Source organism: Pholcus phalangioides, unplaced genomic scaffold (genome assembly GCF_987345545.1).
Source record: "Pholcus phalangioides strain wild (caught in Gottingen) unplaced genomic scaffold, Ppha-v1.0 ptg000006l_1, whole genome shotgun sequence".
In the NCBI taxonomy this organism is placed as follows: Eukaryota; Metazoa; Arthropoda; class Arachnida; order Araneae; family Pholcidae; genus Pholcus; species Pholcus phalangioides.
Window position 1 is genome coordinate 4,906,996 of NW_028301599.1, and position 16,162 is coordinate 4,923,157.

The window sequence follows — 16,162 nt, forward strand, 5'->3', positions numbered from 1 at the left end:
AAGAATGCAACATAGCTGCCAACTTTTGAAAATGAAAATTAGGGAGATTTTTGCGCGGACCCGTATGTAATCTATATTAAAACTACTCCTTAATAAATACAAAAGGAATTTTTCCAAATAAAATAGGGATTTTCCACACATGGAGGCAAGACCGCAACTGGGGGGGGGGCAGCAGACAGGTCTCATGCCTCGGGCACTGGACCGGGGGGGGGGGGGACGCAAATTTTATTCTCAAACCTCTCCTTCAACATTACAAGGGGGTGACAAAATGCACACTTGCCCCGAGTGACAAAGCATCTAGTTGCGGCCCTGCATGGAAGATGAACCGTTGGGAATATAATCCCTACACAAAAAACAAGTGAAATTGGAGGCCAAAACTTCAATGGTGATCTGAAAAAAAAATATGGTGTTCAATCAGAAACGACGTGAACAAACGTTCTGCTCGAACGACCCCAAAATCATCGGAAGATGAAGGGAAAAAAGCATCAATTTTTAAAAAACACAGAGTTTTTGTGACACTTGCTTGATGTTTTTTTGATTTCACATGGGTGATGATGTCGGTCTTTCCACCATGACCGATGTTTATATCCTTAACACAACATGTACAAAAAGAATAAATCAGCCCTTTCCTGGAACATTAGATGAAAGGAAATTCATTGAGGAATAAGTATCTAAAATTGATTAAATATTTTTTTGGATTATTTAGTATTCATGTTTTGTCATCGCACGTATGTAACTTCAACAAAAGAGGAAATTTTGATCACATGTTCATCATCATTCAATTATCCAGGACTATTGGCTGCTGAGCTATTTTCCTGCACGATAAGACAAACTTTTCTTTTGTAAAACTTCCTTATATATAAAGAAGGAATTTCCCACTATTTCCCCATTTACAACGTGTGATGTCATTTCGAAAGGGAGAAAAAACAGAGGCAAAAGACTGAGACTTTGACTCACAAGAAATTCCTTAGGGATTGTTTTCAGAAGCAGGGATTTTTTAGGGACAGAGATTTTTGGAATTTTTGTAAAAATTCGGGAGATTTAAGAACCTTTCGGGAGGTCGAGAAATTAAGCTAAAATCTCCGCCTATGAATAGTTCATTCCTTCATAATGGTTTGTCACATTTTTAATCCTCCCAGTGATTGAAGAAAACCCAGGCAGCGCCGATATTATAACTAGTATGCTATAAAAATTCTGCATATTTGGTCAGAACATAACTCAAAAATCAGTTTTAAGATATAAGCATTTTCATTGTCATTTAAAAATAAAGCATACACACATATACAAATGAAAATATCCTACATCAGTATCTTGTTAAGTCGTATGCACGTATTTGTGCATTTATCTCACTTCTAATTAGTTATAATTAGATCAAAAAGCCATTTTTTTCAGATATGTTTTGACTAAATATCACAATTATTTGGGTATTTATTGAATGATTCTAGAAAGATATTTTAAAACCTATAAAAATTTTATCACAAAAATTAGAAACTTTGCCTGGTTTTAATTTATACAAAAATTGCCACGTTTTCAAGACAAATAAATTCAATTGGTCGAATGGTGGACACGTTTCGGCTTTTCAATGGAGAGCCGTCATCAGGACCTCGTGGTCAGAATTCACACGAATCAGTCACGGAGGGGTGATGTTTATGTCTGGTCGTCCGAAAAGTTCGCCTTTGTATTTGCTGCGTCCGAGTGGTCTTTGGATGCGAATTGGGGAGCCATCTGTTGCAAAGTGTTGAAAGTTTTGTCACGATTGAGGTTAATAAAGACTGTCCAAGCTGACGAAATAGGTGACGTGTTTCTTCCATCATTAACAAGGAAATTCTGGCATGTTCTGATGAAGTGTACCTCAAGAAAATTCAATTCAGAATTGTGTGTTGCTTTTTTAAAAACAAGCGCTTTATCAAAATCAAAATAATGTCAACGTTGCCAACAGTGTTGGGCAATAGCCGAACTATCCGTCTGTCCCTTCTCAACATGCTTTCAGTGTTCGAGAACTCGAATATTTAGATTTCTCCTAGTTTTGCCAATGTATCCATTTTCGCAATTTTTGCATGGAATGAAGTAGATACCAGATTCTTTGGAGGGTGAGATAGGATCTTTCAGATCATCTAAAAGTTCCTATCTCAACCGGTGTTCGAGAATAGGTACACCGAATAGATACTTTTTGATCTAATTCGGTGTTCAAAGCATGTTGAGAAGGGACAAACGGATAGTTCGGCTATTGCCCAACACTGTTGGCAATGTTTACATTATTTTGATTTTGATAAAGCGTTTGTTTTTAAAAAAGCAACACACAATTCTGAATTGAATTTTCTCGAGGTACACTTCATCAGAACATGCCAGAATTTCCTTGTTAATGATGAAAGAAACACGCCACCTATTTCGTCAGCTTGGACAGGCTTTATTAACCTCAGTCGTGACAAAACTTTCAACACTTTGCAACAGATGGCTCCCCAATTCGCATCCAAAGACCACTCAGACGCAGCAAATACAAAAGCGAACTCTTCGGACGACCAGACATAAACATCACCCCTCCGTGACTGATTCGTGTGAATTCTGACCACGAGGTCCTGATGTCGGCTCTCCATTGAAGAGCCGAAACGCGTCGACCATTCGACCAATTGAATTTATGTGTCTTGAAAACGTGGCAATTTTTGTATAAACTATAAACATTTATTTCAAAAAGTAATACCTGTGTTTTCAACACTCAATGGCTCATTTTTCAATAACAGTCTAGACCTGTCAAAATCACGTAGTTTTAATCCTTCTTGACCCATAAGCAGACCATTTAAAGAATTCCTGCAAAAGAAAAACATTCATCAATTTTCCAAGCAATGAAAGCATAATAATGAATAAAATACAAGCAACCGATACATTTTTCAAACAGTAGGACTTTGATATAATGAATAAAAGTTGGTGGATAAAAAAAAATTGTGGTAGAGTGATTATATCGCGAGGCAATATTATAAAATGCCACCAAAGTTATTTGATCTCTTCTAAATCAACTTTTTACCACCATAAAATACACTGACATTAATTTATATATTTTTTTGCTGAAAAGTAAGTGCTTATTAATAAAAAAAATCAAATTAGTCATTCTTGGGAGGGAGATTAAAAATATCTCATAAGCAGAGTGACTAAAATAGGAATCTGCACGGGGGTATGGCTTGCTCTGCCTCTTTATTGATACATTCATGCAGAAAAAAAAACCATTCTAGTTTCTCCTAATAAATTAATGTTTATTTGCTATTTAATTATGCATTTAAATGACACAAAATATTGTATTTTTCAATTTCAAGTCCAAAAATTTTTAATTATGTTTATGGATGTGTTGTTGTCTTGTATGGCAATTCAATTCTTTTAGATCATAAATAAAAATAAAATATTCTTTATTTCAAAAAAAAAAAAAAAAAATTAAACTGACAAGTTCTGTTTGTGTGGAATTGTTAGTTGAAAAAGTGATTCTTTTCTTTAAGGGTAGAAACTGGAAAGTCTGTCCTTTTCATATTCCTTTAAAGGGAACAAACTTTTTTTAAATTTGGAAAACATTCTGACAGTAGGGTGAACAAAGGGTTGCAGATCTTGACTATTGTCCAACAGACCAGAGATGCCATTGATGCATTATAATGCGGCAAATACCCGGAATTTCGGAAAAGAAAGCGTAAAATTGTGTTCAGCTTTTTCCTAGCTCTAAGAAGTAAAAAGTAGAGAGAAAAACCTCCCCAACCTTTTCCCTTTCTTTTTTTTCTTCTTTTTACTGTGTATCATGATCGTGCGACCTTAAAAGACGGGTTGTTGAAAAATAAGATGGATATCTGGTTGCTTCCCCCGAATGAGGGGCCGTGTACAGAAGTTTCAATTTTCGGATTTTTTTTATCACCCCCTGCAGATTTTCTCCCTACCGGTTATATACAAGAAATTCAGGTACTTTTGCAGCTATTGGCTGGCATTGAAAGACTGCGTCTATACGGCGTAAATTCAATTTTTTTTTGAAATTGTAAAGGATTGGAACGCCCGTTCAAATTGTAAACCTTCCCTATCATGGAAAAAAACAATCTGTAAAAAATAGACCTTGAATATCCACAGTTTTGTCATCTAGCTGCTATACGGTAGTCACTGTTTTGCATCACTAAAATCATGGGTGTAAGCAGAATTGGCTTTTGGAGGAGCACAAAGATCTAATTCTTCACAGATGGAATAAAATAAAATTTATTTTATATACTAATATTTTTAATTTTTGATCTGCGGAGGACGGGGAAGGAAGAGGCCCCTTATAACGTCCCCCAAATTTTGCTTTTGGTGGGTGAAAATCTGTGTTTGGAACTTGCGATTGCGCAATGGTAATCGCTAAAAATGTAATTTTCAAAAGATGTCAAATTTTGAGTTGGCTATTCCTTTGAAAAAAACTTCTGGTTGCCACGGCGATCACACAGACCTACAACACAAATATGCATACATTGAACTTCATTGCATCATTGCACGCATTACCAGTTTGGAGGATAGATGCAGGGCCGCAAATGGGAGGGGGCGGGACAGGCGGGCCTAGTGTCATGGGCTCTGGACTAGAGGGGAGGGCACCAAATTCACCCTTTATAATTGCTTCTTTTCTACATGGCACGGGTGTGCCAAATGTGTACTTGCTCCGTTTGAGAGAGTATCTAGTTGCAGCGCTAGATAGATGGCACCACCTACTGAACACAAAACATGCTAAATGCTGGGCACACACACATAAGCACACTGTTAAGTTTCTCCAACACAAATCGGATGTAGCTCCCATATTCAGGTGTGAAAATATATGGCAGTTAAATGGCGACAGATCAGAATGGTGGAACATCAGGGAAGGAAAATAAAATCATTTTACCAGGAAAACCAAAGTATAAATAGGGAATCAGAAGACGTATCTGAGAGAGGATAGAGAGAATATCGATTTGCTTCAAATTTGATCAGAAGATATTGAAAATGCCAAGATATTTTAAACAAAATGTAAAATCAATCAGAAAGAAATTTATCCATTGATTATTAGTAAATATATAAATGTGTGCCTTCAACTGTTAATTAAAGTGGATCCTGCTTACGTTTTTCAAAAACAGTCATAAAAAACATTGTAAATAGGAAAACACTTTAAACAGGAAATCTCAATGAGAATTACTTATTGTTAGGACCACAAAAATAAATTGTACTAAGTGGGAAAACATACTAAATGGGAGAAACGTTATAGGCGGGATCAACTGTATATTTGTTTTCGATTTATTACATGTGCGGAATTCCATAGGTTAAATTCTCAGTGCTAATGAGCTTCTTTGCAAGTTTTTCCTACTAGTTGACAATAAAAGTAAATGAACCTTTGGATAGAACATGTTTTTAGAAATGAATTACTTGATTCACAGATACCTTCTCTTACCCAGAACATGACCCACCGCTCAGTCTCAACAAAGAAATATAAGCACGTGATCAAAGATCTGGGCCACGTTGGAAAAGAATTCATAGAGATACCAGTGAATTATTGGGGGGCATAATTTTTTTCAAGATCAATTTTTGTTTCAGAGGGACCCACTTTCACTCAAAAAGGACCCAGATTTTTCAAATAACCTGGACCAGGTAAATTAAAGTCCAGTGGCATCTCTGCAGACTTATTTAAAACGTCAAAAAGCTAAAAAACTATTGAGCAGCTTGAACTTAACTTTTTTTTTCTGTAAAAAAAAAAGAACCAAAGAATTTCTGCCACTGACACTTTTATAGCAAAAGTTGCCCAAGAACTGAAACTTGCCAAAAATATCACCAAACTCAACAAAAAATCCTGCTAAACCGTTCCCAAATGAAGTACCCTAATGTTAAAAGAATCTATCAACAAGCCTGCAGAGAAGGGGGGGGGGGGAAGAAATGGAAGCTTCAGTGGTTTCTGCTTGAATTGCTAGGTAGATCTTAGATATGGTAATAGTGTACAATATACACGGCAAGTTCAAAGTTTCTGATTAGAATGGTAATTTTTGAAAGAACTTTCACAAAATGACTCCTTGAGTAAAATAATTTATTATCGGGAGTTAAGTGACATTAGAACTCTATACAGGATGTGGCATCTCTCGCCCTCTTACATGCTGACATGTAGAGACAGAGGGGAAAAATGGGGACAAGTTGAACTGTTTCCCCAGTGTTACCTCATTCCTTTTTACTGTTTTGAGTTTACATGAGCAAGTGGATATATTTTTGTCTTTTCATGATGTGGAACTAAGTATTTGTTAACCAGTGTAAATAGTTTTCCAAAAATTAAATTATCTTAAATTATTGATTGATTGTTAATTTAGAGTATATTATATATATATAAAAACTACAAAATACACCATCTACAGTGACGTTGTCCATAAAGTGATGACCCGGAAGACAATGGACAATGTAAGCAGTGACAATGTCCATAAGGACAACTGGATTTTAAAAAAAACTGACACAGTGACATGTCACTCGAGTGAGACACTAACGAGGTTTGACTGTATAAGGAATACACCACTCTTAACACTGTGATTCAATATAATGCCAAACTGATAGTAGAGCCAGAATTCTGCAAATAGCAACCCTATTGATATAAGGAAATTTATTTTGTTTTAGTACAATGTATTGAAATTAGCAAGCAAGTTTTTCCTCACATCCTTAATAACAAAAAAATTTGAACTTAAATGCAGAAATAAAGATTTTTTTTTATTAGGGGGGGAAACAAAAATTTCCTTCCCAAGAAATTGAGTTACAGTGGAACTTCTGTTAACGAGCAGTTTGGTTAACAAACAAAAATTTCAAATAAATTTTGATTTGATTAACAAGCAATGATTTTTATTACGAGCACAAAATTATTTGCGCTTCATTTATTTTTATGTTATCACAACTGAGCTGATTATTTTTTGCATTGGCCCACACAAGCCCTGTGAAATTCTGCGTAATGTTCTTTCCTACAGTCTTCCGTCAACGTGACTAACTCGAAAAATGAAAAACTCTATGAAAGTGATGGTTAAGGTTTTGAAACTACTTGGGGGGGGGGGGGGGTGCACAAGCCCAACATTCAAGAACTAGTGGAGGAACGTGGTCATATCAACAGACGAACTGATGGCGCAAAAGTAAGAGCTTATGCACATAAAGCTTATTTATGATTTCGTCTGAAGAGAGGGATGAGAAGTCCCTCATTTCAAATTAGATTAAGAGATGTGTAGAACATGGGAATATCTATGCAAATAACTTTGTAGAAGAAAACTACTTCCAAATAAAGCTGTAGCAGTGCGAACAATAAATCTGCCTGAGAAAACGATCCAAAAACGATAGTGTGATTTCCTATTTCAGGAAAAATACTAGGGTTCCATTTCAAAGTCGCACAAAAAAATGTTTACAGACAGTAAGTGCAGTGCGTAAGTCCCCTCTCTGGTAGTTTAGAGCAAGCATCTTCAACCCGTTGCTCATGAGCACTATGGTGCTCCCCCGAAAGACCCATAGTGCTCAATGTTCATGTTCGATTCTGTGCTCGTGAGCATTTGATTAACGCTCCTATTAAACGCCTTGTACAAATTACATTCACGAACTGAAATCATTAATTTCATGCATTTGTATGTAAAACATGCCGTAAGAGTGCTTTTATGATGATCCAGTTTAGATTAAGTTAACTTGTAAATATCATTGTATTGTATATTTATTTATTTATGGTGTTATTTTTTAAATATTTAGTTGTATTATTTACTATATTATTGTACTGCATTATTGAATAAATGATGTTTTTATTAGTAATTTTCATGTGAATGAATAATTGTGGAACAAATTATCCAAGTTACCATTATTCCCGATGAGGAAATTTGATTTGTATAACGAGCACATTGGTGGAATGAATCAAGCACATTAACCGAAGTTGCACTGTTACACCCTTCCAAAAGCATTTAAATTGACAAAAATTGGGATTGAAAAGCATAATTATTATTATTATGCTTAGCATGATTAATATAGCATGTAAAAAAGGAATTTTCTTTTTAAGTTCTAATTTTTCCCCTGAAATAATTTTTTCCCTTAATATTTTTTGTCAGCTTGGGCCCCCGCAAAAACGCTTTTGATCTAGAAAAGAAAAAACTTCCTTAAAAAATAAAATCTGTTCATACTTACAAATTTTGATGGCCTAGCATATATGTGATGATGAAATTGTTCAATAAACTATGGCCTGTAATAAACAATTTAAAGAATGAGAAAACAAAAATCTGAATTTCTCATTATATCTCTGCAAAAAAAAAAAAAAAAAAAAAAAAAAAACTTATCATGCAATCAGCAAATATAATAAACCATTTGATTAAAATTCATTTATGTCTTCTTTCGATGAATTTTCCTTTGAAGTTGACTGTGCTTAATACCCAAACCATCCACTCAAAATATAACCTTACAAAAGCTTCTCTGAATATGGTCATTAACACAGAAGGAAAAACTGATACTCCTATTTGATGTGATTCTCACTTGCTGCATGTGTAAGCCAATTAAAAATAAAACTTGAGCGTTCTCAGTAACCCGAGCACGGATATCAGGTAAATAAAAACGGCTATCTTGTATGGTTTGCAGGAAGAGCATTTTGGTCACTTCAGACTCAAGTTATTATGCATGTAATGCAGACAACAATGTGAAGACGATGCATCACATTAAAAGTTCTATGCTCAGAATCAAGTGTTGCGAAACCGTGTATATTCACAGTCTATGAAGAATATTTGTCTGTGGATTTAACAAGCAAATTCAAAATTTGTCTTTGAAGGCTATAAAAACATATGCTACACAGAGCTCAGAAAATTTGTTTTCATTCACGTTTACATGATTGAATTTCGATTGTATTCAATAGCAATATTTCTGTTCGTCTGTTTTGAAGTTATCTCCAGAGTATTTGGAATGAGATTGTGGCAAATAGCACATACTGCAGATTTGCTAATGGCTTTGGAGCAAGGTTTAGCCTTTCCCAAACACATTTAGGGGAAAGTGCAGGGTCATTGATTGTCATGTGTTGAAACTGTAAACATTTTTGATCAAGTTCAAACAAGTCTTTAATCATGGCAGTCATTTGAATTTATTTTTCTTATGCAGTTGTATGCCATGCGATGATCAATGTCACAGTTTTTACAACCAATATTTTGCAGTTATCATTGCCCTGATTTTGAAGATTTTATTCAATATTAACCAAGCAATATGTAAACGTAAAATGTAGTCCATTCGATCGTATCAATTTGAAACAATGCGCAAGGTTAATAAACAGTTTTCAAACGCCCAAAAATCAAAATGGAGCGGGGCAGAAAGTAATACAACCCCTTTTGTACAAGGGATTGTTTTTCTTCAAATTTGATAGGCATCTTATGTTTTTCATTTGAAATGGTTCAAAATTTGTAGTTTTATATTACCAAATAGGAATCTTTGTTCCATTGATCTTAGATGGTCACACAACTCCCAGAAAGAACCTCATAGTTACGGACATGACGAGAAACAATCGGGTCATTTGCATGAGGGAAACTTGGCTAAAAAATATAAACAAAAACTAAAGAAACATATACCCTGTGAAGGATGTTTCACCATTTGTTTGAAATATAAATTTTTACATGAACCCCATTCTGTCCAACCATGGGAGAATGGATAAATGACATGAAAGTTGGCAAAAAAATAATTTGATGTTATTTAAACATTTATGTGTTAATTAAAAATCAATGTTTGAGCTCATTTTTTAATTCAATATCTGCTTTAATAAGAATTGGTGTTTTAAGATTCATTCCTCCATTCCACCCTTTTTTTTCCCCCTACATCCAACAAGAAATCTTTGTTTCTATTTGTGTATGTATGTACATATATATATATATCATCTTCCTAGATGTTCTAAACTGATGAACGTTTTTATTTCATTTTGACAACAGGAAGGATTTCTGCCTAGTCTTCTAGTTAACATGGCCAATCTTTCATAAGAGGCACAAAAATCAATTCTATTGATCTTTAGCCATTTGAGAGAATACACTCCCACATCAAAATTCAGTTTTACTTCTCCAAATTTTATAGAGGGGTTCAAATTTAGAAATTAAAGATGCAAATGAAAGATTTGGGAGAAAAAATTAGCTAATTCTTTTTAGTAATTTCTGTTCTTCACATTGCTTGCACAGTATATAAAAACCAGTTTCTTTATCAATGAATGATAAAGTAGGGAATTCACCAGGAAAAATTTAAATGTAATAAATACATATATAGGGATATTACAGAAATCATTGTACTAAACATAACGCAGACGTGTAGTGTAACAGTCAATTTCACTATCGAATAACTAGTTTTCTCCAAAATAAACTGTTTATATGATTGGGGTATGGCAACTTCAGAACAGAAAAATGGGAGTTAAAATAGGGATTCAGAACTCTTAACATTTGTCATTATCTTCATTTTATATGTTAGTAATAAAAACCTAATATGGAGACAAACTGAACAAAGCGTTGGTAAAGCAAATCCTCCTCCTGATATTTTAGACACAGTTACAGGGAACATCATCAGTGAAGCAGCAGCAAAGACAATGTGAAAGCTACTGATTCATTATCCTCAACTAGCAAATAAAAAATAAAAATCACACTGACTTCATTGTTGTCTCCATTTAACATGTCCAGGGTCACTATGAATAAAACATCGGGAGAAAAATTCCAGCTGAATTAACGAACAAAAATTACACAGGGTTCCCAGCAAAATCTGCTTGATAATTTCCCACACCAAAAGACGTGATATTGGTTTTGACCAAGCGCTAATCCAAGATTAATTTTACCCCCTCCTCCAAGAGCAAGAAGTATGGAAATTATCAATGTGTTTTATGTAAATTGGTAAAAATTTCTATCAGATATGTAAAAAACTTGGAGATCCATTTTATCTAATCTCACTTTTTAAATATTTTCAAATTCACTTTGAGACAGGAAATCTGCTTTCTACATTAGATCAACAGTTGTTTTACAACAATCGTTCATTTTATTTGAAAAAACAAACTACTTGAATATCTCTCAATGCCATTTTTTGGGTTACATGGATGATGAAGGTACTAGTGCTAAAAAATCCCCAGAGCCAGCAAACATTGAATTAAAAGGATTTCACTTCAATTTTTTTAATAGCAAATATAACACCTACCAACCTATCAAGTGAAATCATAAGACATCTTTTTCACTTGCTTTATTTCTGCTAGAAATTTTCCTGCAGTGTAACGCAAATGCTGATATTTTTATTGTGAATCAAGTTTTATTTTATGTCAATGACAAGCAAGTGCTTTTTAATTCTCAAGCATTTTTAGAAATTGTTAGAATTCAGGAGTTACAGTTGAAAAAAAAAACTCATTTTGCGTTAATTATCTGCTCATTTCTTAAAGAAATATCAGCTTGTTCATAAAAAAGAAATACAGAATATTTATACTTATTCATGGGTTAACCCCCAGGAGTATTTCTTACAACAGTGGAACCTGTATGAAGCAGAACACTGAGACCAAAATAATAATGCCCTTTTCAGGTTTTCATTCCATTTTATAAAGGTATGCATCAAAGCAATAATCATCCATGGGATGATATTTTGATTCTGTTCAAGAGTGTTTTCCATCTCATATAGTGATAGTCTTAGACAGTTTTCACTGCATAAGTAAAAGAACTGTAGTTATATCGATTTTGCAAACAAGCTATCCATTGACATACACACAATAACACTTTTTCTTAAGAAATATCTCAAATCTTCATCTTCGAAATTTTTCAAGTTTGTTTTTTCCATGAATTTCCATCAAATATTTCCCTGACTATTTTTTCCCTTCCCTCGACTTTCAAGGTGTGGCTGGGAACCCTGTTACATTACCTTTTTTCTCAATTCAACCAAAATAAAAAATAAAATGTTAACATCCCTTTAGGTGACCTTTGGCCAGGGTTGTTTGGTTTAAACCACGTTGGTTTAAACCATGGTTTAAACCTTGGTTTTAACCAAGTGGTTTTTTTAAAAAAACCACTTCGGTTTTTTTCAAAAAATCAAATAAAAGTTACCTAAATATAATTTTTTTCCTTGAAAAATATCATATTGGTTCATTATTAGCCAAAATGTTTCATTTTTACCACATTTTATATCCTTGGGTACATTCTGATGGTATATCTTTAAATGACATAAGATTTTATAAGTGGTTTTTTTCAAAAAGTCTCATAAAAGTGGCCAGAATATATATATTTTTCATATGAAGTATCTTAGTTATTTAAAGTTATATACAAAAGCCAAAATTTCTCATTCTTACAACATTTTCTACCCTTTGGCTACATTCTGATGCTCTATCTTTAGCAAATTCATGAATAAGGATTGCATCACACATCTAAATGTAGTGGTGTATTATCTCACATGGTTTTTTTCCCCCTTCACAAAGAAGCAGCTACAGTAGTGACACCATCATGCTAGGGGCAGGTGGTCCTATAATCCAATAAAGACACCAGCTGTCCTTAAAGGACAAAGACTAGTGTACTAGTGGTTACATTACCTCACATACATTTTCATTTTCTTTCCCATAAGAAGTACCTACTGTATATCTCCCAGTCTTAATATTCAATAGTTGTTTTTTTTATACTTTCTCACACACACACACACACGCGCGCGCACACGCACGCACACACTCACTCACTCACTCACTCACTCACTCACTCACTCACTCACTCTGTTAAGCCCAGTTAATCAAGGTTCTACTGTATAGTAGTAACAGATTTTTGAAAAATAATCAGCTATATACTGGGTGATTATAATTTAAGTTTTGATTCCAAAACTATACAATAAGTACTGATCAGAATGACTTGAAAATTTGCATGGATACTCCTGAAGCAATGGAAGTTTCTTTCGCAAAAAAAAAAGTGCAAAATGTGCAAGTAGACGATGCTGTACTTGGCCCACAGTATAATCTATTTTGTGCAACCACATCATTTCGGCACTTCCACAGCATCAGTGTGTGATAGAACTTCTATCAAGATGCACATTGCAATACCAGCAAAGCAGCTGCAGAAGACCCATTTTGACAGGATGCACCTCAACCCTTGCAACTCCTGGCTGTGGGGGACCTCAAAATGTTATAAACAGTGGTCAGATTAAGTGGTTTAATAAAGCTGAATTGCAAGAACATCCACATTATGACCGTGGCATACTCCGATTTTGCTGTTGAACAAGAATTTTTGTGCTTTCAACCTCATAGTAAGAACATGCGGTGGACAACATATTTAACATTTCTTAAGTAAGTTGTAGTTATTTGTTCAATTACTTTGTTTTTTGTGGTGTTTCCATAAATTATGAAATCGTGAAATGCTATAATTAAGTTATCATTTTGCCATGACTGGCTATCGTTTCCATTCTGCAAGCAAATTTCCCAAGTGGTGGATGATGTCGTTAATTTTACATTTTTAATTATCTTTTTCCCCTTTACCAAATAAAATTCCATTTTTTCAGGAACATTCGTGTTAATTTTCAAGTCATTCTGACAATCGTTCTTTTTTTAGTGTTTTGAAATCAGAACCTTAGTTATAACCACCCCGTATATCGTAAACCATTGCTAATTAATCTGCATTATTTATGCTTCATTAAATACATTATATTCACCTAATTTTTATTGCTTTTTGCAAAATAGCTTCCTAATTAAGTATGCTGAAAGTAAAGTAGTTGGAGAAAAACCTTTATATACTATATGATTAATAATAACATTGAAAGAATTTTCAAACACACAGTAATCCATTCAGTTAAGCAAAAAATAATTAAATTGCAAAAGTTGGTTTTTGTTAAAATGTAATAAATATTTATTGATTAATTAGCATGGGAATAGTGTTAATTTCATTAATAAACATTTTATTTTAGTTAATTATTGGAAGTTTGAATGATTTTTCAGAAATTTTATTGTTTTTAATGTTAATACTATTTAAAACAAAAAACCGGTTTAAACCAAAAAAACCTGGTTTAAACCAAAAAAACCCGGTTTTTTGCTTTTTTTCAAAAAAACCGGGTTTTTTACCAACCCTGCCTTTGGCATAAGAATGCTTTTTCAGCTCAACAGTTTATCAAAGATTAGTAAAATTCTTTTGACATTTCAAAAAGCACAATATTTTTTCCCTTTCTGAAATTCTTGCAAATGAAATCATTAATATTTATTTTTTTTAATAGATTTGAATATGAAAATTTTTGCATGATTTCCTTCTAGGACTTAAAAACTGGATAACAATAACATCAACTTATATTATTTTAGAAATAGAATATTGATATCCACTCACCGTTAACTTTGGTTGATACTCATTTTTTCATTTGTTTTTGAACGACCCATCTTGTATGAAGCAAACTTCAATTCTTGCTGCATCACAGTTCCTCCAAGTACATATTTATAAAAAGCTGCAAGAACTCTACAAATTGATCCCATTTGATTCTAACTTTTTTACTCCATTCTCCGAAGTTCAATACATGGGAAGGGGGTTTTTAATGTTGAAAAAGGACCCTCTCCTCTATGCAAACCGGTAAAAAATAGTTTTCCATTATTACATCTTTTCACCATTTTTTTAACAATCAGAATTAAAAGTTGTATACTTCCAGTAATTTTTTCAAAAAAAAAAATCATATTTCAAGTTGTAGTTAGCTTCAATATTATATAAATAAACTACTCAAGTGTAGGCCAAGGCCTTTACAAGATATTTTGATTGCGGCAGTTTTATAATATACAAAGTCCTAACAGTAAAACTGCTTAAAATAAATTTCTATATCCAGAGATTATGAATGAATTGCTACCTTCCAATTTTTTTGCCCTGATGACCATTTTAAAAATTAAAATTATTTTCTTGACCATATCAGGCATTTATATCCAGCCCTCATGAACATTTAAAAAGTAGCCTTTTAGGTTTGGGCCTGTTTGCCATGAATATTCATCACAAAATCAATTAAATTTATTGGAACAGGGTGCTATCACTGCTTTGTCATCATCGACATCCCTCTTCCACTTTCTTTCTAGAAATTTATCCATGAATAATGTATGAAGAAACTTGACAAATTATTGAACTTCTGCTCAGTTTTTTTAATTCAGCAATTAAAACATTACGTTATAAGAACCCACCTGGGAATTCAATTGGGGATGTGCGGACAGCCTAACAAAACAAACCTTTACAAAGACTATCAACAAGGTTGTTTCACTTTATTTCAAATTCAGCTAGATATTTTTTGAAAATGTATTTGTGTGACATCATTTTGTATTCGATAGGGTAATAGAGCTCAGAAATCTCCAATCAAAACCAAATACTTAAAAAAAATATATTTAAAAAAGATGCGTAGTTTTTCATGATTCACTGTAATTCCGTATTTTATGGAAGAAAAAATCTATAGAAACTACGGACATTTCATAATTGTTGGTGAGTATGTAGACTACACACGTATAAAGTTATCACTCAATAGTTAAATTGGTTCCAAAAATACCATAAAAGTTGTACAAAGTTCACAATCAAACTTTTTTTTAATAACTGGATGTGTAAGTTGTTTTCTTCCCCCATATGATATAAAAAAAGGTAATTGTTCACAAAATAATTTGCACTTCTTGAATGTTCTTGTCACATTTCAAACAAAATATGGTTATTTGAGATTTATAGATTTAATCAAATCTAACAATGACGTTCACCTTCTGAGGAGAGATCCTCTATAACTACAGTAAACAATGAATTTTTAAAAAATTTTGTCATAGTCTATTTGTAATATGCTGAAGATATTGATAAGATTCCACAGAAGAGTTAATATAAATTTAAGCATTTGTTCAATATGTTAAACAGAACAGATCAGAAAAATTCCTACAGACATAATTTTACACTGACAAATATTTAAAATCAATTATCAGTTTTAAGTGTGGAATGGTACAAAAAACATTTTGAAGTTCCCAGACTACCCTCATCAATACATAGGTCTATGTACACTATTACAACAAGCTTTTATATACATATATATCAATTTTTTTTTTTTTGGATCAGCATTCCCCCCATAACCAAAACATGGCATGTTAAGTGCTCAAACAGATGAATTTTTAGTTTTCCTCAAAATAAATAGCTTTCATAAATCTATAAATATTTGCATTTAAAATATCCACAATCTAGATAGGATGTGAAAAATATGACGTTGAAATTAGTCGTTCTTTTTAATCTTGTGT

The 16,162-nt window shown here is 33.3% G+C and overlaps 1 protein-coding gene across 2 annotated transcripts in view; it reads right to left on the reverse strand.

Annotated features, from left to right (window-relative positions):
- The window catches only part of LOC149085691 (SCAN domain-containing protein 3-like), a 57,315-nt gene that overhangs the window by 16,238 nt on the left and 24,915 nt on the right, over positions 1–16,162 (reverse strand). For both annotated transcript variants that reach the window (XM_089232483.1, XM_089232482.1), the window contains exons 7-8: positions 8,131–8,185; positions 2,699–2,805 (exon numbers count right to left, since the gene is read on the reverse strand). In XM_089232483.1, coding sequence (XP_089088609.1) covers positions 2,699–2,805; positions 8,131–8,185 — 162 coding nt within the window. The remainder of the gene's footprint in view (positions 1–2,698; positions 2,806–8,130; positions 8,186–16,162) is intronic.